The following is a 23831-nucleotide window of genomic DNA, read 5'->3' as shown; positions in this document are numbered from 1 at the left end:
CAGTGTGTGTTACTAGTAATGCACCGGGCGAGATGGGAGTGGGGGGCAACCTCACAGAAATCCTTGAGAAGTTTTGATCACAGAATGATTTAGGTTCGCAGGGAACTCCTGAGATCATCTGGCCCAACATCCCAGCTCAAGCAGGGTCACGTAGTTATTATCTTCCAGTTATTTAAAGTAGTCCCCATCTACTTCTGTGTGACGAGGAGATCTGCAGCAGTCTACTTATTACAATAGGGCCCATCTTGGTCAGCTTGCTTATCTTGACCTAAAAGCTCTTGACTAACTCCAGACCCATACCAAAGCACAGGGGTCCACGCATTCCTGCTCCTTTCTCACGTAAAGGACAACTCCCCCTCCTCACCTTCCTGGCCTGTCCTTCCTAAAAATCTCATATCCCTCCATCACAGCACTCGAGTCATTTTTATTATCCCACCACATCATGGTCATGACCAGGTCATGGCCCTGTAACTGCACACAGACTTCTCTTCCACCTGTGTGGGCCTCATGCTGCATGCACTAGTGCAGAGGCATCTCAGAGAGGCATCCAAGTGTGCCAATTCCCCAGGACAGGCTTGAGAGCTTTCCTTACCAGGTGTTTCTGCACGCTCCTCCTTCTCATGCCTGCACTCAAAGAGATGCCACTTCAGTTTGGTGCTGTAGATTGTCGTGTCGTTTTTTCACTACAGCGGGCCCTTGGCTTGACTACCCTGTCCCCAGCTGTCTTAGCTGCTTGTTGAGGAATCACTCCCTCCCCTGTTGTTTTTAGTTTAGGTTGGCCAGCCCGTCTAGTTAGGTGGATCTCATCTCTTCCAAGCAGCTGTTGGCTCTCAAGGAGCATCCCCTGGTTGCGGAAACTCAAACACTCTTGCCAACAGCAGCTGTGCAACCAGTTACTGATCAGTACAAAATCATTGCCTCTTATAACTGAGAGGGATGGGCTGCACCCACCATCTGTACTGGGGCTTCACGTGAACCCCACAGGGTTTTTGCCTCAAGCTAGATAAGATAAGGCCCCTCTGCATATAATGTTCCTTTCAGGAGATGAGACATCCAAAACCCAGTAATCCACAGTGCTAGAAAGCTGTAGCCCTGTGTCCTCGTCCTTGCAATCCCAGATGTTAAAGGAAGCTTTGAGCCCTGGTTTTGTGACATCCTCTGCTGTAGTTACAAACAATTTTTTGCTGTCCTTGGTGTGATATTTGCAGGCGATGAATCCTTCATGTGGCCTTTGTATGCCTAAACCTGCTTAGTGTAACTTTGCTCAAGTTATATGGCAGAACCTCTCTTCTTACATTTAGGGAAAAGAGGCTTAGTTTCAGGTTTGAGCCAATGTTCCTCAAAGAGTGAGTTACTTATAAGTAGCCAGTCCTTCTGCATGTGTTCAATAACCGTGTTTTGATTTAGCTTTATTAGATTTAAAATCAATATTGCTTTTCATACCAATGACCTAATCCTTATTAAAGCTCTGCCCTGACAGCTTTCAAAGTTCAGCAGTTTCTTTATAAGCGTATGAAATGGGTACAGTCTGAGCTCCTTTAAAGAAAGGAAATTGATTTATTTACCTCTGCTGGATTTAAAAACAGTACACATGTTTTTTTGCTCCAAATAAAAATCATAAGCAGTCTGAGACCAAGCACTGAGAATTTTATCTCACTGATATATTTCAAAAAGTTTGACTTGTGTGAATTACGGTGAAAATTATATTGTTCCCTTTTGTTTTAGCTTACACTTTCGGGGAAGCTCACTACCCCTAGTTAGGAAGGTGTGGTTAGAATGATGCTCTTCTTGCAGTTTGTTTCTGTACAGATGCTGTAAGTTTAGTGTTTCGGTTTCTTCTTAACAAATTTCATGAGAATGCAAGTTTTGGAGGAATCTTGATGATGGTATCCCCCTTTAAACATAAAATTAATGGGGTGATTCCAGACGAAGCTGGACAAACAATGAAGCAGAAACCCTCAGAGGATTTGTCTCTGTTACTTTTTTTCAGGATTTTAATTGCTAAATGTATTGCTGGTTGTTAAGCTGCTTGTGAATTCAAGTAGCATCCGTAGGTCTGTAGGCTTAAGAGGTTCTGATTACTTTAGGGGGGAAATGAAGTGGAAACTGAAGAGCCATGATTACTTGGGACAAAGAATTTCTCTGATAACTTAATGCTGAGGCTAACCTGGTGCAAGGGTTTCCCTTGCACTGTTGTTTTGGACAGTGTTTATAAGATGGGATTCACAGTTTCTCTTTTCATGAAGCTGATTCTTTGAAGAGAACACAGTCAAATTCACCTGTAATGAGTTACGTTTTATTCATCAATTAACGTCTGGGGTGTTTTCAGATAATATCAAAACCCAATGAGCCAGCTCGCCAGCATGAAAGCCACCCGGAGGAGACAGAAGAAGAGTTACGAGAACACCAAGCCCTTTTGGAGGAGCCATACAGCGACAGAGTCGCAAGCCAAAAGGAGGCCCCAGGGCTGGCCAACATGGTGCAAGTGAAGCAAGAACCCATTGAGAGCGATGAGGAGGAAGCCGAGCCACAGCAGGAGCTGGAGTCTGGGCAGAGGCAGGCTGAGCAGGAGCTGCTTTTCCGTCAGGTGAGCTCAAAATATGCTTGGGGCTCCTAGCACCGGGCTCCTTGGTGTTTGATGGAGTTTAGCAGCATCCGGAGTAAGGGGCTGAATCTATGTATTGCTATTGTGTATTAAAATCAGGACACTAGCCATCCCTCACCTCAGATATTTACAGCTGCTAGGAGTAAGTGTTAGAAATCTGTTAGTTACTGGTACAAAACCATGTCTGCAACAAACCCAAATGCCCAAAAAATAGTTCAAGATTTTACCAGCATTTTAATGGTGGATTATAATCATCATAAAGGAACAAGCTACCCTTGTATGTATAGAGAATGGGAAGGTTAGCACTAAACTAAACTGACAAATACAGCCTGAGCTTGCAGACACATAACAAAGCATAGCAGCATGTTGTCTACAGCGAGGACAAGTCCTGGTGTTTATGAGAGTGCTGTATTTAGGAGCCTCTGGGATGGGAAGGCGACAAAAAGCCTTGCAAGGAAGCAGTGAAGTTGCTTTGAAAAGTAAATCCCTACATTATCACAGCGACCATTTGGGACTTGGCTTTTTGTGACCTCTTTATAGTACTCTAAGGGAGAAAAGGTAGGGGTAAACCGCCTTCTGAGTATTTGGTACAGAAAGAAATCTGCAAGTAAAATCAGTGCCATCCTTCCCTGGAGTCACAATGTCAATTCAGAAGTCCCAGAGAAGAGAACCTGGATCATACGCACAAAATGCAGTCAGTGTATTTGCAGCCACTCAACCACTTTCTGTTTCTTTGGGAAGACAACACATATCTTAACATTTCTGAGCACTAAATACTAGCAGAGGATTTAGTTTTATTCTGATGTCTTAAAACAAACTGACTGCCCCACAGGAGGGCTGGATAAGGGAACAGGTGACAAAGTGGTTTTCTTGAAGGTGATTCCTTCTTCAGTACTGCAGATCCCAGAGATCCCAGGTGTGCTCACTTTGGACAGTAAACACCAGAGGCGTGTGGATTACAAGCAGTAAATCCAGTAACAACGCAGCATAACATAATCTCCCAGTTATGTGGCAGTCTCCCATAAAACACCATTTGTGGTAGCGGTAATGAAAGTGAGAGGGTTGTGATTCTCTTAAGGCACCAGTGCTCTACTCATCCCTGCAGCCCGTAGCACTGAGCGCCTGACTGTACCTGGGGCCTTGAGTAACCCCTGCGTGGGATCTTCAGCCAAGAACAGATTGCTGTAGCCATGCCAGGGTGTAGCTCTCTGAGCAAATCCACAGCCCTTGGCTAGGGAAGGCGGACTGGTGCCAGGCTTGCAGTTGCAGTGTCTGTGAATCAGGTGCAAATTGGTTGCTCTGTGCAGTCATTTGCATTTAGCTGCTCGCTGCTGTCTCCCCGGCACCGCGGGGCCAGCTCGAGGGCCCCACGTGAGCGTCCCTGGCTGCAGCTCAGAGCCTTCATTTCCAGTTCCTTATTGAGTGGCACGGTCTTCATAACAGCGCTGCCTTGAGGGATCAGTGCCATTGCCAACCGTGCTTGTGCAAAGTTATTTCTCTGATTTATACAACCACATGTAGGCCTCGTTTCCTTAGTAAGAATAAATAACGAAACACAACATGACGTACTGCTAGTGATGGACCACAGGGGTACTGTGCCTCCAAAAGTGTAGCAGTCCCACCTGAGCAGTCTTAAATATGCTATGTCCTTTGCAATTGCTTTGCCTCAAAGAGGAGAGGGAACCTCGTTACGCTGTAGTTTGAGCATGGTGAGCTGGAACAGCCGTTCTTTCTGGTCGGGAGCCTGTCCAGCTGATGGCGTAGCTCAGCTGAAAACTCCCCCTTGTCCCAGGTCTGGTGCGTGGCTCTGCTCCATGCACCAGTGCGGTGCTGGGGGGCATGGGGGCAGGAAGACGTGGCTGAATTGGGGGGACAATGGGGCTGTTTCTGCTGATGGTGCTGCCAGCGTGCACCAGCTTCAGGGCTGCGGGGTGAACATGCTGCGCTGCCTCTTGCCTGAGCTCACTCAAACAGCACAGATGTCTTCATTTGTTGCACAGGTTTGTGCTCGGTTATCAGGGAAATGGGTCCAAGCTTGCAGACTTTAAAAACCCTTAAAAGCCCTTCCATGAGGGCACCATGCAGACGTTCAGTAGCTGCCTCTTCTCCCCACAGCAAGCCCTCCTGTTGGAGCAGCAGCGCATTCACCAGCTGAGAAACTACCAGGCGTCACTGGAGGCAGCTGGCATGCCCGTCTCCTTCGGAGGCCATCGGCCTCTGTCCCGCGCACAGTCCTCGCCTGCCTCGGCCACCTTCCCTATGTCCGTACAGGAGCCACCCACTAAGCCAAGGTTCACAACAGGTAATGTTTTGGGGCCCTGGAAACTGAATCGGTGGGGCTGTGGTAACCGTTTTGCTTTATGTTGTGTTTTTCTTCCCTGTGTCCCTGCGAGGCCACATGTCTGGGGTCTGAATCTCAGATGTGTTTGTGGACTCTGTAATATCCTGTTGTCTTTGAGAATAGCATCAGTCGTCTTATGCCCTGTTGTGCTGCCTTTTCCTTCCCTAGAGGGACAGACACCCTATAGTCCAGAGAAAAAATAAACTGCAAAAATCAATAGAAACATAGCCTAGTACTTTAATTATATATCTCCAGAAAGAAAGGACAAGTCATATGCTGTGACAAGGCTGATTTACATGCAAGGAGGAGAGAGGCGATGTTATTGAAAAAGGACAGCATGCCAAACGCAGTATCTATCAGTTGTATTTTCTGCACCTTCTCCAGTCCCTGCGCAATCTCATGCCATAAGTTATCCAGTCCGGGCTCTGTGCCAGACTACCCCTCCTTCTGCAACATAATCTCTGCCCAGGAGTCTGTGCCTGTAGGTTAGGAAAAGTGAGGCGAGTTGATTATTTCAAGTTGTCAGTGTGCAGAAAGAGGCTGAAGAGCGTTTTCTTACCTGGTCAGTCTTTGTCTCGAAAGAAAATTATGAGTGCAATTCTCCATGTGTCTACTGAAAACCAGAAATGCAAAAAAGGTGTTAAGTCTCCCCACAAAGTTTAAAGGTGAGGAATAAATGTTTTACCTAAGTCAGTGAGGGCTTAAAACCAACCTTTTTCCACCAAAACCCTTTCTGCTTATTCAGTAGCTTTAGTAAAAGTTAAATATGTGTAACTTTTCAAGTCCTATGTTAGGTGATTAGGTGGACTTATTCTGAAGTCCACCTTCTTCCCCGAATGTCAAGCTTTATTTTGTGAATGAACATTTTGCCATGTGACGTGTGCCCTGAGGAAAGGAGAAAAAAATGTTGCAATTAAGGGCAGCTCATGATTTTGTTTCTCTTTGGTTTGTTCATTTAATCTTATTTAACCCAATCTAAAAACATCATTAAAACCATCACTGTGAATTAGATTTATTTTCAGATACTGATGGTATAGTAATAGTGATGCATTAAATCTGACTTTGTTCTTCAGCTGTTAGTTGCAGGTGGGAAGCATGTGCAACCAGCTCTGTAAAAGTCCAGGTAGTACCTAATTTTTGCAAATCAGCCCTTCAAGTCTCCATCTGCTGCTAATGTTTAAACATTGAATTTTAGCAAAACTACTTTTGTAATGCAGCCAGTTACAGCATCAAGATTGTTCTAGCTTTTGGCTTTTGCCAAGGATACAAAGAAGGGTAGTCCTCTGGCTCACAGTCAAACCGGATGAAACTTGAGCATCTAATACACTTAGACCCCAAACCTTGGTGCTTTGAAAACAAGTAAGGAAGCCTGGCCCTACTTTAAGAGATTATTCATTCCTTTTTCTTTCTTCCCTTCTCCTCCTCCGCTATTTAAGTTGCCTTGTCAATCATATGCAAGACGTTGAGCATACAGTAACATTTCCTACCAGAGGATATATGTTTTACTCAGATATGTGCCTCTGAATTTCATTTAAAATTACATAAGAATGTAACAGTAGGAATGCAGATTTTGAGAACAGTGCTGCTTTGGAAACACACTGTTACAGTGTTATGATTCATTTTTCTTAGAGGAAGGGTTAAAAATAAATCATTTAAAAGGTGGAATACTGCATTGCTTTTATATAGTACTGTACATTTACTTAATCCAGAGCGATATGAAAAATGCTTCATGTGCTTCACCTGTTAAACATCCTTTTTGTGCTATTTATCCATGTCCAGACTCCCAGGACCTCATTTTTCCACTGCCTTCTATCTTGTGCAGTTCTGTGTGTTTGTGCTAGGTGAATGGAGGAGGGAAAACACAATGAACTGCTGTTAAGGGAGAAAGTGGTTTTTGGCATTCACTGGCAGTAGTAAAGGTGGAGAGTGTAAAAGGTGAGCTTCCTCTTGCCAGATTTATGGAAGATGGATGCATGACAATTTTGAAGGAGGGTAAAATTCTATTTCCACCATTTTTCTTTATGCTTAGCAAACTTAAAACCCTCTCCATGTTCAGGCCGTGAAACCTCTGTTTCCTTCCCTTTTTTATTTCCCAAGGAGAAGTTTTTCAGACAAGCGGAGTTCCTGTGTTCCCCACATGCATTCTTACCCAGGCGAAGCACCAGTTTAATTAACCAGCACTATTTACTTACAGTGGCAGGAAAAAAAAGAGCCTACTACTCTGGGCATGCAGGCACAGAAAGGAAGGGCAGACATCTCAGAAATTTGAGCATGTGTGCACGAGTTAGCTTGGTTCTGTTTTCTTGAAGTAGTCTACAGTGTGTCGGAGATCCTGTTTTTGGAGGTGGATACTAAAGCTTAATCACTAGGATTGAACTTTTCTTTGAAATACAGGAAATTAAAGCCTTGGGTATTTTTCAAAGCACGCGGTGCCAAAGTGCATCGGGCTTCTTTTTCACTAGGAGAATCCATCTGTTTGATAAGTGGCTGCATTGGAGACTGATTCTAACACAGTTATGTGCTTTGGATTTCAGAGAGATTAAGATTTGAATTGTTTTGATCATTTTGTGAGAAGGCAGGATAAAACAAACCTTGTTCAATGGCCCTAATGAAGCCAGCAATGATTACTCCAGACACAAATGTGGCTCCTAAGAGATCAGTTATTGTCCAACAGACAAAGGAACAGTTCATCTCTTTCGTGTTCAGAATACTGTGTAGAAAGGGCTAATGCTTTCTCTGGACAGAGTTAGGACCAGACAGCTTGAAATTTTGTTTTTTATGTATAATTTATTTTCCTGTCTCTGTCAGTGACCAGTACCTGAGACTTCAAAGGTATAGGAAAAGAACAACATAATACACTTCTCAAACATGATGTGCATTACTGCACATGAAAGTGAAAACAGTGCCCTTCCTGACTTCTTCAAGCAGTCAGTTTTGTGTCCTGAAGCATGACATTTAATTTTCCTTCGTACTAGAATATAAAAGAAAGCTAGTCCTTGAACTTGCCCTCGCTAGCACAAGTAGCCTCCTTGACTTTAATGACTATTTCTGTGTGCACTGTTCTACACACTTGAATAAAAGACTTCTCAGGTTAGGCCATTAATTTGCATAGCTCCAATTATCCAGTCTCTGATCTCCTGTAAAAAAGGTTCCACAAATTATTCTGATGTTCTGCATTAAAGTATTTTTCATTTCTGATGAAGGCATTTATTCTCTCCTGTGCAGAGCAATATAATTATCTGAACCTCAAATCATATGTTTGCTCTGCCAAGAAAGGCGAGTTGGTTATACTTTAGTGCTGACCTTTAAAAACGATTGTTCTCATGTCTTAAAGAGTATTGCTTCCAGGATCACTTAATTTAACTTGTAATGGCCAAAGTAGTTTAGTATTTTAAGCTCAAATTATCAAGTTTTCCTTTGTGCGTGTGTCTTCATCTGAGTGTCCCTAGCCACAGTAAGCAACTTGGAACATTTCCCTTCTTTCCAATGGTTTAATGTTTCGGTACAGAAGAACTTCATTGAGACATTGCTGTTATCAGTGAATTGTTGGGAGTGAGGAAACTTTATACCTCAACTGAATTATATAAACCCCACTGTAGTGCCCATTAACTTAAGAAATAGGGATGAGTAGGCATCCTACCACCACATTTTCTGAAAACCTTTTCTTTAACTATTTTGCCTACCTTAACTTGAGTAGGCTGTTAGGAAAGTCCATTTTAGATGTACGTACACGTTTTAAACACACCTGCAGCTTTCCCGCATTTGTGGATGCAGATGAAAAAATGGGAGGCCACTGGCAAATCTGCTGCACTGCAGGAGTCACAGGAGCAACTGAAGAACGTAAGGTCAATGCAAAAAGCTAGATTTTCATTTGTATTTATCTCTGGTTTGATCAGTGTTGACTTCTGCCCTACCAGTATTACCAGGCACAAACCAGGGAATGAGACAGAGGCTTTTAATCTGGCTAGACATTGCTTTGCCTACATACCTACAGTTACATCGCGATGGTATTACAGTAGTTACTATTTAAAGCTCGGAGACTTGAGAAAAACACCTTTAAAAAGAAACACAGATTGCAGCACAGATTCTCATCCTGACTCTTTAAATAGTGTTAGACCCCTTCCAGCTTTGCAGTGCAACCAGTATAATTCACTGTCAAGTTGTGCCCAGCTCCCAAGCAACGAAAAGATTTGTCAAAGCAACAGGATTAAGCATCGTCTGGGAATCCAGGAGGCAAGCAGAAAAGGCTGCTTAAAAAGTACTTGTAACTGCTTGGAAGGGCTTGATTTTTCCCGAAACTCATGAAGGTGTGATATGAACTAGCCTCAGATTACACATGACAGTATTCTTACTTATTCCTTGTTCTGAAGAGTTAATTTTAAAATTTGTAGGCTGTGGGTAAATCCCCACATACCTGGCTTTGTAGCAAGGTACACTTAGAGCAATGCTAGCGAGAACGTCTCAGATTCAGGATTCTGGCTGGGCTTGTTGTTTTATTGTTTTGCCAAAATTTGAACAATGGTAAGTTACGGGTGTATTCATCCCGTGCTGCGGTACAGTCTGTCTCTGGCAAGGCAATGCACATGCCAGTGGCTGTGCCCTGAGGGGGTGCCAGGGGTGCGCCCAGCAGGGTCAGCAGCTACCTGGTGACCGACTTGTTGCTTGTACTTCTTTTTGCTTAAATTCATGGCTATTTTTTGAGTGTGAATATGTATGTTTAATATGTACACATGCACTGTTTTGCTTTAAATCTGTAACGTATAATTGAAGTCCCCATAGATATGTTTGGAAGCCAGAGAAGACAGAACCACTTTTCGTGGTTTAATATCAGCAATTTAGCCAAACCTAGTGCAGCCCCATGAGGGTCTAGGAAGAGCCTACATGGGAATCTTTGTGCTAACAAATACTTTGCCAAAGTGCCTGACATCCCTTGAATATGACTTTCCTTCAAAACTGAATTAACCTCAGAGGAAACACGTGCAAGCATCTACAGACCTTGTGCCAGTTTGAATAAACTGGGGAGTTTTGGTGGGCAGCCAGCCTTACCACTGGTCCACACCTTTGCAGGTGGCATTTACAGCACTAGGCTTTGCCCAGCAGCTCCTGATGAAGTTTGATGGTCACTACAACACAGGAGGCCCCTACAGAGCTCTGCAGCACAATCTTGTTTAACTGAACTTTGGCTAACCCAAAGTCAGTCAATTAACAAGCGCCTTGTTCCCTTCCTAGAACTGAAAACGTTGTTTTTTTTTTCCTTGCACTCACCTACAGCAAAGAGAGGAACTGCCAGGCACCTTCCCTAAGGGGGAATAGCTGAGAGTGTCAGTGCCAGAGTTTGCTTCAGAGGGGAAGGCCAAATTTTTCAGCGGCAGAACATGCCTACACGCAGTCAAAAGGTGTGATTCCAGCACCAGTCAGACTAGCTAGCATGGGTACAGGCAGCAGCACGGAGCTCAGCTCCAGGCTACGTGTCCATGTGTGTTCTCAGAGCCTTATTTTACAGGTCTCTTTGAACTCCATGCAGTTGCAAATTGTGCTGTTTATCAGTACTTGAACTGCTTACGTGAAAGCCAGCTCAGGTAAGCCCCGCAAGCTGCTTTCGCGCTGCCAAGCACAGCGTAGGTACGCTCTGGTGGGATTTAGGAGGAGCAGTAGGGGCTGGAGTGCAGACCCTTCAGCGCTGGGTCTGGGAGAAACTCCCGCCTTCGCTCCTAATTCAGAGGCTTTGGATTCTCTTCAAGACCTTTCACTTGCCTGTCTATACTGTGCTTTCGGACAGGCACTCCCTGCCAGAAACCATACCCCTCGAAGCCCCCTTTTCTTCTGTTCTCTGGAGCTGCTGGCTGAAGGGAAGGACGGATTTAAACATCTGACTGCGTCTCTTCTACTTAAGTGCAGAAAAGGTCTTTTGTCACCAGGAGCGCATGGCTGCGGAGGAACTGCTGGTTCTCTTCAGTGGAACATTGGCTATGAAATCGTAGCTCCCGTTCCAGAAACGTACCCGGGCAGCTCCGGAGCATGAAGCAGTCTCCTACGCTGTTGTCATGCCATAAATACTTGGTAATGCAAAGGGATTTAGCTGCTTGACTCCCACGTTAAAATGAAACAACACGGCTAAATACCTACATATCGTGCTGAATAATTATGCCCAAGTGTGTGCTAATAGACTTAATTAGTATGTTGTCAAATAATGTTGATGCAAAGACTTCAGCACAAACTATTTTACGAAACATAGCGCCTGCTAATGACTTATTCCTTCTGGTTTTTAATCCTAAGCCCTAGAGTCATTTTAGCAGTAATTATAAAGGTACCCAGTGGACAAGTTGTAAGTCAGCCCCCCTCTAGATCATGTTCCTGCGCCGGCATGCCTGTACTCGTACCGATGTTGTCATTTGTCACCTCCTCCTGTCACTCTCACAGCTTCAGCCTGCAGTGATGGTGGCGACTGACTCATTTCTTGTCTGTATCTGTTGAGGATATCTAATGGAAGGGATCACTGCAGGTCTGGTTCTGTTTCAAAGCAGCTGCCCACCTCATTTCCCAGTGTCTCGGACTGTCATTTCTTAGAGCTCTGTGGTTCCTGGTGAAACACACGCTGCCTTTGTCTATAAGTGCTCTCTTGAATGCAAAGTGTGGTAGACCAAAAAAAAATGTGTTTTTTTTTTCCATACATCTGGCAAAGTAGTTTCTTTCACTGAGAGCAATTTTGTAACCTCTGCTGCAGGCCTTGTCTACGACACCTTGATGCTGAAACACCAGTGTACCTGTGGAAACACAAACAGCCACCCCGAGCACGCGGGGAGGATCCAGAGCATCTGGTCCCGGCTGCAGGAGACGGGTCTCCGTGGCAAGTGTGAGGTAATGCCAGCACTGGCGGGGAGCGACTGGGGGGCCTGCGAGAAACAGCCCTTGGGTTTGCCTGCCTGATCCGGCTGCTGGATGGCAGGCAGCTTCAGGGGCTGATTTTTGGGATGGAAGGTAGCGCGTACACCCAACCTGCAGCTCGGACTGATGATCGCTACCTGGACGTGCAAACTTTATGCTGCATTCCGGCCTCAGATTTTTATAGCTCCAGCTGTTGGCAGTGTTTTGCCATATGTGGCTTAAATTTAATCCATTCCTAGATGACTGTTTATGCTCGTGCGTTTGCATGTCAGGAGTGCGTTTCTAGCGATCCGATTTCATTGCATTGCGATGACTGTTACAAATTTTGTGAAACACTGGAGAACGCTCTTGCCTGATGTGAACTGTACTGTTTGCAGTGAAGCTGCTTATGTAATTTTCGGCCCTGTTCCCTGTAAAATGGAAGTCCCTATCAAGTGCTGAACTTTGAAGCGGCCAAAAATAAGAGCACAAACTGAAGTAACCACGTCATTTGATATCGCTCCAATCATAACAACAGGAGCTGTGGAGCAAGAAGTTTGTATTTCTGTGGTTTAATAACTTTTTTAATACTCCTTGATAATTAATGGTCAGCCTACAGTGAAAATACTGTAAGAGGAATGAGGGTAGGAGGATGTAACTAAACACTGTTCCATCACAGGTGCTTAAATTAATTTTATTGGACAAGCATGTTTTAAGAGCAAAGCAAACTATGAGAAAAGTTATTAAAATAAAAGGAGTAATGATTAATATTTATTATTATTCAGATCTAATAGGAATGATAAATTAACAACAGTGTTTGCTCATCTGTTCTTTGATGCAGTGTTTGAGGGGACTGCATCACACTCTAAATTTGACTTATGTCAGCATCTGGCTAGAAATATTTTCTGAGCAATCAGAAAATACATCCACGTGGTGGCAGCATTGCCATTAGATAGCATTCCCCTGTTGTACCCTTATTTATCCCTGAGGAGAGCAAGGAAGAAATTCAAACCTGATTCTGTCTATGGAGATCCATTTAATTGAATTTTGGGATTATGCTGTCTGACAAAAAAACAAGCACCCCACTGCTGTTTAGCTCCTCTGTTTAGAAGTAGTAGTTAAATTGTGCAGTGCTAATTGTCTTGTCTCCTAGATTTGTGCTATAGTTGTTCTATAATGTATGAAGTTCTTCATTGTAGGATCCCAAACAACTGCTCTTTTCCTTCCATTGTTATTCTAGGTTGCTCTCACCGTAGGAGCTGGTTTAGATCTTCACTTCCTTTCCACCTGTGTTTCCCTTATGGTGAAATTCAGCCTCATCTTAACTTCTTTTCTCTGAAAGTGATGAATATGTAATGTTAGCTTCCTACCTCGATTCCCATTTCCTTCTCTGAGGACTTTCTTAAAGGTCTGACCTGCCATTTCAGGATAACCAGCCGTGCTAAATGCACTTGCTGCTCTCTCTGGTTAGCTTCCCTGTTCCTTTACCCCCACCATCTCCTACTCCTGCCCAGACCTGCATGAAAGTTTTTCTTTATCTTGTCCCACAGGATTTGTGGTCACAGCTTTTCCCTCTTTCTCCGTCTCCTTCCTGCCTCCTCACTTCAATATTCTGTTTGATAGGGTTTCTTCTGGAGCTGCAGACAACCTTCTGTTGTCCTTGACCGATGTAATTCGTTTCCATGGTGCAAAACCATTTGGTCACTCCCCTGTCCTTCATAGTATTTCTGAAGCTCCTCAGTTAGAACCTGCCTACCAGTAAGCAGAGTGTAGGGCAATATAAAATACACTTTGTTTTCCATCAGCGAAGGTAACCTTTGCATCACGTGCACTTGGCATGGCAAAGGGATAGCTTTTTTGATGGGAATGATCTCTGCTGCTAGCTCGGAGTGTGTGCGTGAGCTGTTGGCATCACCTGGGATGATGGGCTTGTCTCCTTGCCACAGGACAGGAGATTTAGATTTAACATGCAGAAAGCTTCATTTTGTGGAACACACTCAATGATACAATTGATTTAGAAGGAATTTTGGAGCCTGGCCTAATAATTGCTGTTATTTTTTCAAATCCCTGCTGCCTATGCAGACAGCTCAGAGAAGGACAGAAAGGGCAGCTATGCCCTGCGCTCCCTCTCCATCCTCACCAGCAGTGGTGTGCATGATAGGCAAAACTTTAAAAGAGCTGTTTATATCAGCATGGTAACACTTAATAGCAGTGCAGCCTGTTATGTTTCTACAACTTTTTAAGGATTATAAATGCTCAATCTGCATAGCAGTACTCTCAGGCACCCTGAAAGAGGTGAATATTTTCAGAATTATTATTAGGTAACAGTAACACATAGATTATAACACTCAACATTTTTCCAGGCAGTACATTTTTTCTTTTTTGCTGAGTTTCTGTTTTATTCTACATTATTTTTTAGCTGGTATTGCTGACTGACACTTCTGTGCACACTCGTTTTGTTTTCACTGTTGCAGGTATGTTGTCCTGTGCCTCAGACATTATGAGCCAGTTAAGTAAGCCCAAGGGCCTGATGTGAAAATTGTTTGTGATTATGCAGTTAATCCACTTATAACAACTTGTGTTTGTAAAAGGACAGTTTGAACTTTGACATTTCCTTATCCTCATGTTTCCTCTTGCTTCCTTAACAGTCCTTTGCTGTGGTCTGGGTGTGGGTATAGTTTGATTCTATTGGCTGCAAATATTTGCTCCAGGGATAAAAACACAGCACCCTGCATAGTAAATAATCCTATACACTGTGTATGGGATCAGGCAGCTCCACTGGGATCCCCATTCCTCTTCCAGAAAGAGTTCAGCAGCTCTTGTTCCCCACACAACTGCGTGCTGGAAATAAATTCCAACTCTGTTTTTTCATGCAAGCTCAAACAATTCTCTGTCTCCTGGAAATTTTCTTTTGGTGTTTCTGTTGCACACATGCCCCAAGCCAGAAAAGGGCTCGCAGATAAATATTTTATCATGCATGCAAAAAAATACTTGCTTTGAAATTTCAGAAATGTGAAAACCCATTTTCATCAGGCAACCCAGAGGCTTCTATAGAACCTGCCAAGTGCCGAGTTCCTACCATTTCTCTTGGAGGTGATAGAAGTGATCCATAAGGGGCACGAATATTTTTAGAACAGAAAAAGCACATTGCTTCCCATCCACCACCCTCCTCCCCCCATCTTTCGGCAGTGAAACAGATATGTATTTGCTGAAGTTGTCCAAAAGCTGTTTTACATCCAGCTGAGGGGAAAATGTGCGCCAGATTTGCAGTGTGATAGGTAAGAGTCTGACAGGGTTGCACAAGTTTAAAGATGACCCTTTGGAGTGAAAGCAGTTGTCCAAACTTAAGAACAACTGCGGTTTAAAGTATTGCTTGTTTAATTAAGTTAGCTTTATAAAATATGGCAATTACTCTGGTGTATGTACAGAATTTAAAAGCAACAATTATACTAATTGAGGCAATCGCAATAAAAGAGTCTCTCCCCCAAACAAAAACCTGCAATCACTGTGTAGAATAATCCTCCCAGCCTTCATCAAAAGCATGAGGGAATCAATAGGTTTTGCTGTGTGTTTTGGACATAATCAGATCCATGGACTGCTCAACCAGGATCGGGAAGAATGAGTTCCTGAATCAGGGTCCGTCTCCAGGCCTGTCCTGGCAGCAATCCTGCGTTGTTTAAAGTACAAGGGCTGCTAGCTCAAGCCCTCGGGTTAATTGCAGCTGCGGAGGACAGACATGGAAAACAGACCCTGGGCTGGGCCATCTGCTAGAGCTGAGACGTGCACAGCCTACCTTACATGGCCTTGTGCCAGCGTCCAGCTCGAGGGCAGGATCAGTCCCCGCTCTGACACTGCCGAACCGCTGGGCATCGGCGCGGTGAAGCCTCCGGAGAGCCACCCCACACCGAAGATTTGCCATCACAGAGCACCCAGCCTGTGCCCAGGGAGGTGGTGCTATCAGTCTCTGGAAAGAAGCTTTGTACCCATTTTCATGGCTTTTTGTGGCACGGAGAGGGGACCGCGGCTGGGACAAGGTCTGCCTTGGATATCCTATCTTTCTGGATATCCTTACATTAAAACTAAGGACAAAACTGGCATATGGGTGAAAGGGAAGGTATAAAAGCCTGTACGAGGTAACTGACACTGACTTACCATGAACAAAAAACGAAGACAGGATAAAAGTTCAAGGGGGATTTGCCAGATATTTCCATCCCTTCTGGGTCTAACATTTTTGTGATTATTGCCTCTTTAATGGGATGGTGTATTTTTGCCTCATCATTAACCTCAGGAAATGCTAGGTGGTGAAGCAGAGCACAGAGAAAATGAAAGAGGAACTGGAGAGCAGAAATGCCAAAATTACGAGAGCCAGAGTGCATGAGCACTCCTGCAGTGCTTTGATTTCTGCTGCCTTATGGCTCAAATGATTTTACAAAGTGATTTCCTGTGCGCTTTGAAACGTGGGACGGAGGCTTACGCTGAAGCTTTGGGACACAGTTCCCTCAAGTTGTTTTTTTGGACCGTGCTTCATACGTGGAGGTGCTGGTGGCAGGGGCTGTGCGCTGCGGTGGGGGTCCCTGCGCCCCCCGGGGTGGTGTTGCTGCAGCAGGCGCTGCCTTGCTGCAAGTGCCGGTGCCTTCGAAGCGGTGACGCCTGTCCTCCAGCACCGCTTGTGTCCGGCACAGTCCTGCAAAGCAAGCGTTGCACGGCACTGCTTCCCAAACTGCAGCAGCCCTGCACAGCGTCCCGGGAGTGAGGGGCACTCTTTGACCTTAGCTTTAGAACAAGTTTTCCATTTGAAAGTCTGTGCTTCTTAGGAATGTGGGTGTTGGGCTTTTTTCTTTTTCCTTAAGCTATCCACTTTTCGGATTTCGTTGGAAACTGCTTCCACAGGAACGTGGAAGTCTTAAAAAAGCAATTGGCATGCTTTTGATTGAGCCACGGTGAGGGCTGTGCAGTGCCCGCTATGTGACAAGGAACATGCTGGCCTTGCACCATCCAGCACAGTGACACTCGTCGCTGCGGCTTGTGTGCTCTCCACAAGGGGCTCTCAGAGCTTCCAGCATGCTTATTGTCAACTACTTATGTTATACTGTAACGGAGAGGAATAATCACGTCGTTTCTTCTGTAGGAAATAAACCACCACTCCAAATGACAACTCCTTTTAAAATGTTTTAGACCAAGTCACAACAACAAAAAAAAATCACTAAGTAATTCTAAGCCCTCTAAAATGCAGTTCTGGTGGTGGGGTGGGAGTGCACGCGAGTTTCAGACGCAAAGCAGTCCTCATTTTAGAGTAACTCCTTCCCCGCTCTCAGATGGCCACCTCTTGACTTACCCCAAACCTCAGCACTTGTCAGCTCACTGTGTATTTCCCCTGCCAACATTCTGGGGGCACTCACAAGCTCCCAGTTAAGAAGATGAGGTGCATTTTCCACTGTCAGGAGTCAGTTGCCCCATCTGGAATACCTGCTATCCCTCAGGCACCATCTGCTTGCCTTGCTGCTATGGGAGAGACCACCTCATGCTGCACGGGATCTAGCATCTCCGAACAGCACTTTGCTGTTACAAACACATTTTGCATCACAAATGGGTGATGGCAACAAAAGATATGCCCCCAAAGCATGCTGGAACCCTATGGAAAGAGGGGAAAAGACTTCCACTTTGTAAAATTTAAAGTGAAGTTGAGTCCTGCTGACATGAGTAAAAGTTTTTCCATGATCTACAATGAAGACTTCAGTGTGCACCTTCCCTTCTTGGGTTCAACCACCAACAAAAGCAGGGATGAGCATATATGCTATGGTATTTCCAGCTCAAGATGCATCACGGTATAAGAAAACAATTCATAATAAATTTAATCTTGTAGGATTTCCGAGATCAATTTCAGAACAGTAAATCTGTAGTTTACCCTTAATTGATTGAAGGTTGTGTTTGGAAACTGGTGTTTTGGGGAGAATTTTTCAGGTTATCTTAATAATTGCAGTGGAGATGGGGGGCAGTATTTTTGGGCCACATTTTCATCAGTAAATCACTTCCTAATGGTTAATAGCTGAAATACTGAATAATCAGTAGTTGAGCAATCCTTCTGTAGTTTATCAAACGCTATGATAAATATTTTTAAAACAAACATAAAAAAAAAATCAAATATGACTTTTTATGTCACGGTAGTATTTTGAATAAGGGATTAAACCAAAATCTCCTTTACAAAAGATTTTCTCACGTGAGAACCAGATTAGATTTATTACTTGCTGTCTTTATGACTTGCTAAGTTAAAGGAAAAAAAAAGAAAAAAGTTCAGTAATGAGTTGAGCATTTAAGCAGGGATTTCATCACCCCTTTTCTTTCCTCTTTCAGTGTATTCGTGGAAGAAAAGCAACTCTAGAAGAGCTGCAGACAGTTCACTCGGAAGCCCATACGCTGCTGTACGGCACAAACCCTCTGAACAGACAGAAACTGGACAGCAAGAAACTTCTAGGTATCGTTGGCTGTGGGGAGGGCTCCCCTTCCTGACCTCCAGCATTCAGGCTGCTGTCCACAGCCCCGACTGGCAATCATTTAGCATTGGTGGTGTGAAAGGTGGGCATGTGGGGGTCCTGCCAGCCTCAGTTATAGGCATTTCCCAAGACAATTGTTCCCTCTGCTACTTTCAGCATTGACATGGGTAGTGCAAGATACATCTCCTGTTCTTTAGGTGATCTCTGAACCTTTTAAATAGCTACACCTTCCTTGCACCGATGTCTTCAAAATCTAAAATAACCCTCTCTGAGGAGGAAAGGTAATTTAGAGTCTATTGTATCCTTGGACACTCTGCTCTGCATGTTAGAAAGTTCTTCTTTGCTTGGTAGGAACTGGAACACCCTGCTAAGGACCTAGATCTCCAGCACCAACCAGCTGCATAAACATCAACAAATAGCTGTCAGATTTGTATGGATAATCCACAAGAAAGATGCAGGGGCCTCTTAGATAGTCCTACATTTTGTTTAATTTTGAACAAGATTGTTTATCCCTTTCACTGGGGACTGGATCTTCCCTAAAACGGGACTGCATCTGCTGTAGAATATCGACTTTTTCCCTGCAGAGTATCTAGGGGATGGTTGTTCAGATAACCAACTCCACCCATAGAAACCAAATAACCATATCACATTGATTTTAGCACCTTCCTGTCATGGAGATGACTTCTCCCTTTATTTTTTCCTTTTTGCAGGAGTAGGTGATAGGCCAGAGGGGCAGTTGGGGAAGTTCTCTTGTGGGCATCAGTAAAAAGAGAGTTCTAGAAGTTTAGAAAGTTTATTTTGGGGATTACCTTTACTTTGAACGATATAAAAAGAGGATTAACTTGATGGTCTGCATATTGCAATGGTTGTGGCAAAAGAGCTGGAAAGATTTTTGCAACATATTAAGTATGTACATGAGAACCCCGAAGAGGAAAGCTATTAGCCAGTTGTTCAAACATATAATTAGCACTATATTTTTAGCTAAGTTACCACCTCTTTAAAACCCAGAGAAATGAAAAGTAGACATCTCTGGCTGAATGATGGTGCAATTAGTATGTACAGTTTTAAAAATTTACGATGTCATATCCTTGGTAGTGTAAAACTCTCACTTTGAGTTAAGTCGTATCCACCAGTCCAAAGAAACAGGGTGTAAATCTTCCCCAGTAAATCTGAGAGGGCTCCTCATTTGCAGTTGCACCACCTTCACACTGACGGATTTCACTGCAAGTTCTTGAAGTATGGCGCTGAAAATGAGTATCTGTCCCCCAGCCATCCACTCTGGATCAGATTCCCTGTGGTGTGAGGCGGGCAGTCCTCTAGCACCTGAACTGGTGGCTTCACCAGCCGGGATCAGGTGGGGTTTGTACCCTGCCTCTGACAGTGGTCATCGCCTGCATGGGACCAGGGGGCTCTGGGCCATCCTAACCCCGCTCCTTTAGGGGCAACTGATAGTCAGGCATTCGATGCCCCTTGCCAGATACGCTGGTAGGGTGGGCTGTGGTAACACTGGGTGTTTCCCGCTCATTCCAGTGTCAGATCCTCTTGAAATATTTTGCTGTTCCCTTTTAAGTCTTGGCACAGTCTGCATCAATAGTTCCACAGGTGTATTTGGGCAAGAGAACAGATTGCTTGTTTAGCACGGGATTTTGAGATTCCCAGGTTTTGCTGAAACAAACCTGTTTAGAGAACCTGGGGGAAAAGAAACTCTTGCTCTACCTTTGATGACTTCTGTAGGTTTTCTGTGCCCCCACGTGTCTTTCAATCATTCATTTTAAAATGTCTTTAGAGATTAAGTTTATGCCTCTAGTGAAAAAAAATAATTGCAGTACCTGAGGGTATTCCAGTACAAAGAGTTGCATGTTTAGGTGTAATTTGCAAAGAAGTTCACGTTGTCAAGGGGCAGTATTCCTGATCAATCAGATCTAAGACTAACCTATGTGTGGGTGTTAGACCAGAGCTTGGCTGGGGTTAACGCTGGGGCTCTAGCCATGACCCAAAACTCCGCCCAGCAGCTTTTTTTTATTTTTTTTCTCTACTATTTAAGGCTGCAGGTGTAGGCAGGAAGTCAAGCCCCAGGTGTCAGCAGTAGGAAGGGATTTCTGGTAGCGCTTAGCTGAGTTTAGAGCTTGTTTCCTAAACCCACGTGGCACTTTTTAGCCTCAAGCTGTTAGGAGTCGGACTCCTGACCAGCTTCCATGAGCATCTTTGTCCAGCTGGTCTGGCTTTTCCCTCAGGCGCCCCCATCACACAGGGCCACTGCTGTGGAGCTCTGCCTGGCCACAGCTGGCACTGACACTCATGCCAAGCTCAGGGCAAGAGCAAACATCTTTGCCTCTCGGCATGGCTGCCAGTTATCCTGACAGGCAGGAGAACACGAGGTGACAACTCAACACCCAGAATTCAGAGGGACAGTGCAGAGAGCTGAGATGGCAAGAGGAGTGAGCCTGGAGGGGACATTTGTGTAGTATCCAGGTAGAAGCTCTCCTTTGGGAACAGGGCAGGAAGGGCAATGCTGTCCCAAAAAAACAACAGTTTCTTAGCTTGATGGCCTCCATAGTACTGGATTTGAGTGAGAGTAACAGCTTCTGATGTGTTGGGAAAGCCTCCCTGAAAAGCCTCGGTGTGCATATTTGTTTGTGCATAGAGGTGAACAAGCCTGTAAGCAGCCCCTTCTTCAGCTATCCTCTCTTGTTGAAAGTTTAAAAGGCTTTTATATTTACAAAACAGCTTTGTGGGGTTCTTTTAAATATATTTGTGGGCTAAATGTATGGCAGGTTTGAAGTCTGAGACCAAAGCTTTGCATGAGGCTCACATATGCAAATGTGAGTTGGTTAGACCTGAGTGTCTTGACATGTGTACGACTGCAATAGGGTAACTGGCTCCATGTAAACTCTTCGCCTTTGATATGTCTGTGAGCAAGAAAAAGCATGAGAAATCTCAGCCTAAAAGGAAGAACTTGTAAAGCTGAAAGATGAAAATGAGGATTTTTTTTTAAGCTTCTGCAAATGATGACAGGGATGTTGCTTCATCTGACAGTTCTTTAAGTGAATGTGGGAAGGGGGTAAATAGCTCAGATTTTTCAGAACTGTAAGCAGATCTCAATGCATTTGGATACCATGGCTCTGCTGATTACTTCTTCTTCTGCAGTTGTCCCATAGTCTGTTACTTCTAAGCCTTACTCCTTTCTCAACAAGTTCCCTCCTTCACCAGCATGGGAGAGCTGCCTTGCTGCTGTGGACGTTCACTATTGACGTTGAAGTTCCCTTCCCCAGAGGAGCTTGAGCATTGCGGAGATCTGCTTTGCTGTGTTTTATCAGGAGAGCTCAAAGGTGGTGGCTTTCAAGGCAGGTTGCATAACTTTACCCCTTGAAATGTTGCTAAGGCCCTTGAAAGTCTCAAGACGAAGAATATGAATCTCTCTCTCATTTGACAGTGAGAAGCTTTGGAACCAGCTGAACAAATTTAAATGCAGGCAAATGAGGCTGCTTTTAATTTGTGGATAGCAATCATAAATTGTTGTTAAGAAGATAAATATTGAAATAATAGGTGGATTAGATGTGAAAGATGTGACAGGAGGTCTAAGGCAGGATGATCTAAGAGTTTTCATGTGGATCTAATCACAGAGTGAATCTCACTGTGTGCTCAGATTAATAATACAGATGCATTAACTCCGCTTTCAGTCAAAGGGGTAACGTATGTCTGCTATGCATTTGACACCAGCATGGTCCTCAGTAACGTGTGTCACGTCATGGCTAATTCACGCTCTGCAAAGATGGCCTTTAGCACCGGAGGGAATTTGTTCTTTCAATATAGACATGACCAGAGCAGGAACCTGGTTTGGTTGAAAAACAAACAAACAAACAAACAAAAAACAGTTTATTTAACTGTTAGCTTTCATTGGTTTTAAATAGATATCAAGCAATTGAATCTCAGGCAATGTACCACAGATCTTTACAGTGCCTGCATGCGTGTATTTCCTTCTCCCCATTCGCTTGTTGTGCATAGACACATGTACAAGACATGCATATAGGGGGGTAGTGGTGCATATGAGAGAACACATTCTTTTATAAACTGTGCGGTTTATAAACCTGCAGAATTTTGAATGGGTAATAATATTGCTGATGTACAAGCTGAGGAAGTTATGTTACAGTCCTTACAGTAGCAAAATTGGTCTTACAGATGTTTCTCTCCATTTTTCCCAAATTCTTAATGTTGGTTTTGCTCTTTCAGTCAAAACACGTTCTGTTTGCTTGCCACCGGTTCATTTTTTGTCTTCATCTTTTATGAAGCTAATGTGCTCCAAAGTCTTCTAGCGTCTGTGCAGATGACTGATAATTAGGGTGTTTTTATGATTTCCCATCCGCTTTCAGTTGAAAGCAGTTAAAATGTTCATCTCAGACATGCTGAGCAGTTGTTGGTAGCGTCTCAATCATTTATAGTCAGCATGATTGCCTGAAATGTAGGACAGCACAGAATGCTTGCATAAAAATAAGTGATTTATGGAAGGCTTTTATGTTGGAGAGGCTTTTGAACACATCCAAGTGCGTGTATTGTTTATCTCTGCATTGTAATATAACAGTATCGACCGTGTTTTCTGAAAATTGCTAGGAAACCACGGTCTGTTACTGTGTTAAGAAAGTTTTCAGCATTGCCATAAAATTGGACCAAAATCTGATAAACTTTGACTTTTTGACTTAGTGGATACCCTTTTTTTTTCTGCAGGTTCTCTAACGTCGATGTTTGTCAGGCTTCCTTGTGGTGGTGTTGGGGTGAGTACTCTCTTTAATGTGTAAATAATGTCCTGTTTGTTCTCTGAGTCCCATCGGTAACAAAAATTGTTGCTTTGCATTCCATCAAGTAGGTAATTGCAACCAGATGTTATCCATAAACAGGGTCTGCCTGGGGTGCGGGGTAGCAGTGACAGCCTCACGTGCCTTTCTTCAAAAGCAGCATGAAGATTTTAAACTATTTTGGAGCACTGAAGCGTGTGGGACATTCATAGGCATGTTTCGTCTCTGGCTTTTGGGACAAGAAACCTCATTTCAGGCAATGATGTTTAATGGACGAGAGGTTACTGAATTTTAAAGCAGCCTTGAATCCAAAAATGCACTGCAACTACACAGAAAGCAAGATGTGCTTTTCATGCTGCTTGTGCTGTGTAGGTGTTTCATCTTCAGTATTTGCACTTCAGAGCTGCCTGCATGCCTCGTAGTGCAGGTGGAAAATATATTAATAAAATAGTGATACTGAAGGACAATTTTGGGGAAGTTCCTGTAAATAGTAAGTTATTGTATTTGTGTCTGGGCTCTATTATTGTCCTAGAATGAAAAGTCTTGCGGGTTACACAGCGTGAGGGAATTGCAGTCTTTGGTATTTGACATCTTTCATTTCTTGAGCTCTAGGACAGTCACGCCTGAATTCTGAAAGAGGTGACCAAAATATCTGGCCATCCATCATGAAAAAGCCCAACATTAGTTTTCATCTGTCAAGATTTCATATAGTAGAAAAGGCTTTTTTGTTTGTTCCCATG

General features: G+C 43.9%; 1 protein-coding gene across 17 annotated transcripts in view; it reads left to right on the top strand.

Moving 5' to 3' along the window:
- The window catches only part of HDAC4 (histone deacetylase 4), a 248512-nt gene that overhangs the window by 190409 nt on the left and 34272 nt on the right, over nt 1-23831 (top strand). For all 17 annotated transcript variants that reach the window (XM_066999846.1, XM_066999842.1, XM_066999843.1 and 14 more), the window contains 5 exons: nt 2330-2587; nt 4721-4907; nt 11671-11804; nt 18162-18282; nt 23024-23070. In XM_066999846.1, the coding sequence (XP_066855947.1) occupies nt 2330-2587; nt 4721-4907; nt 11671-11804; nt 18162-18282; nt 23024-23070 (747 nt within the window). The remainder of the gene's footprint in view (nt 1-2329; nt 2588-4720; nt 4908-11670; nt 11805-18161; nt 18283-23023; nt 23071-23831) is intronic.

The sequence above is a fragment of the Anser cygnoides genome, chromosome 6 (assembly GCF_040182565.1).
Source record: "Anser cygnoides isolate HZ-2024a breed goose chromosome 6, Taihu_goose_T2T_genome, whole genome shotgun sequence".
Taxonomy (NCBI): Eukaryota; Metazoa; Chordata; class Aves; order Anseriformes; family Anatidae; genus Anser; species Anser cygnoides.
The sequence above is the reverse complement of the archived record's forward strand: the minus strand, read 5'-3'. Positions and strand labels throughout refer to the sequence as shown.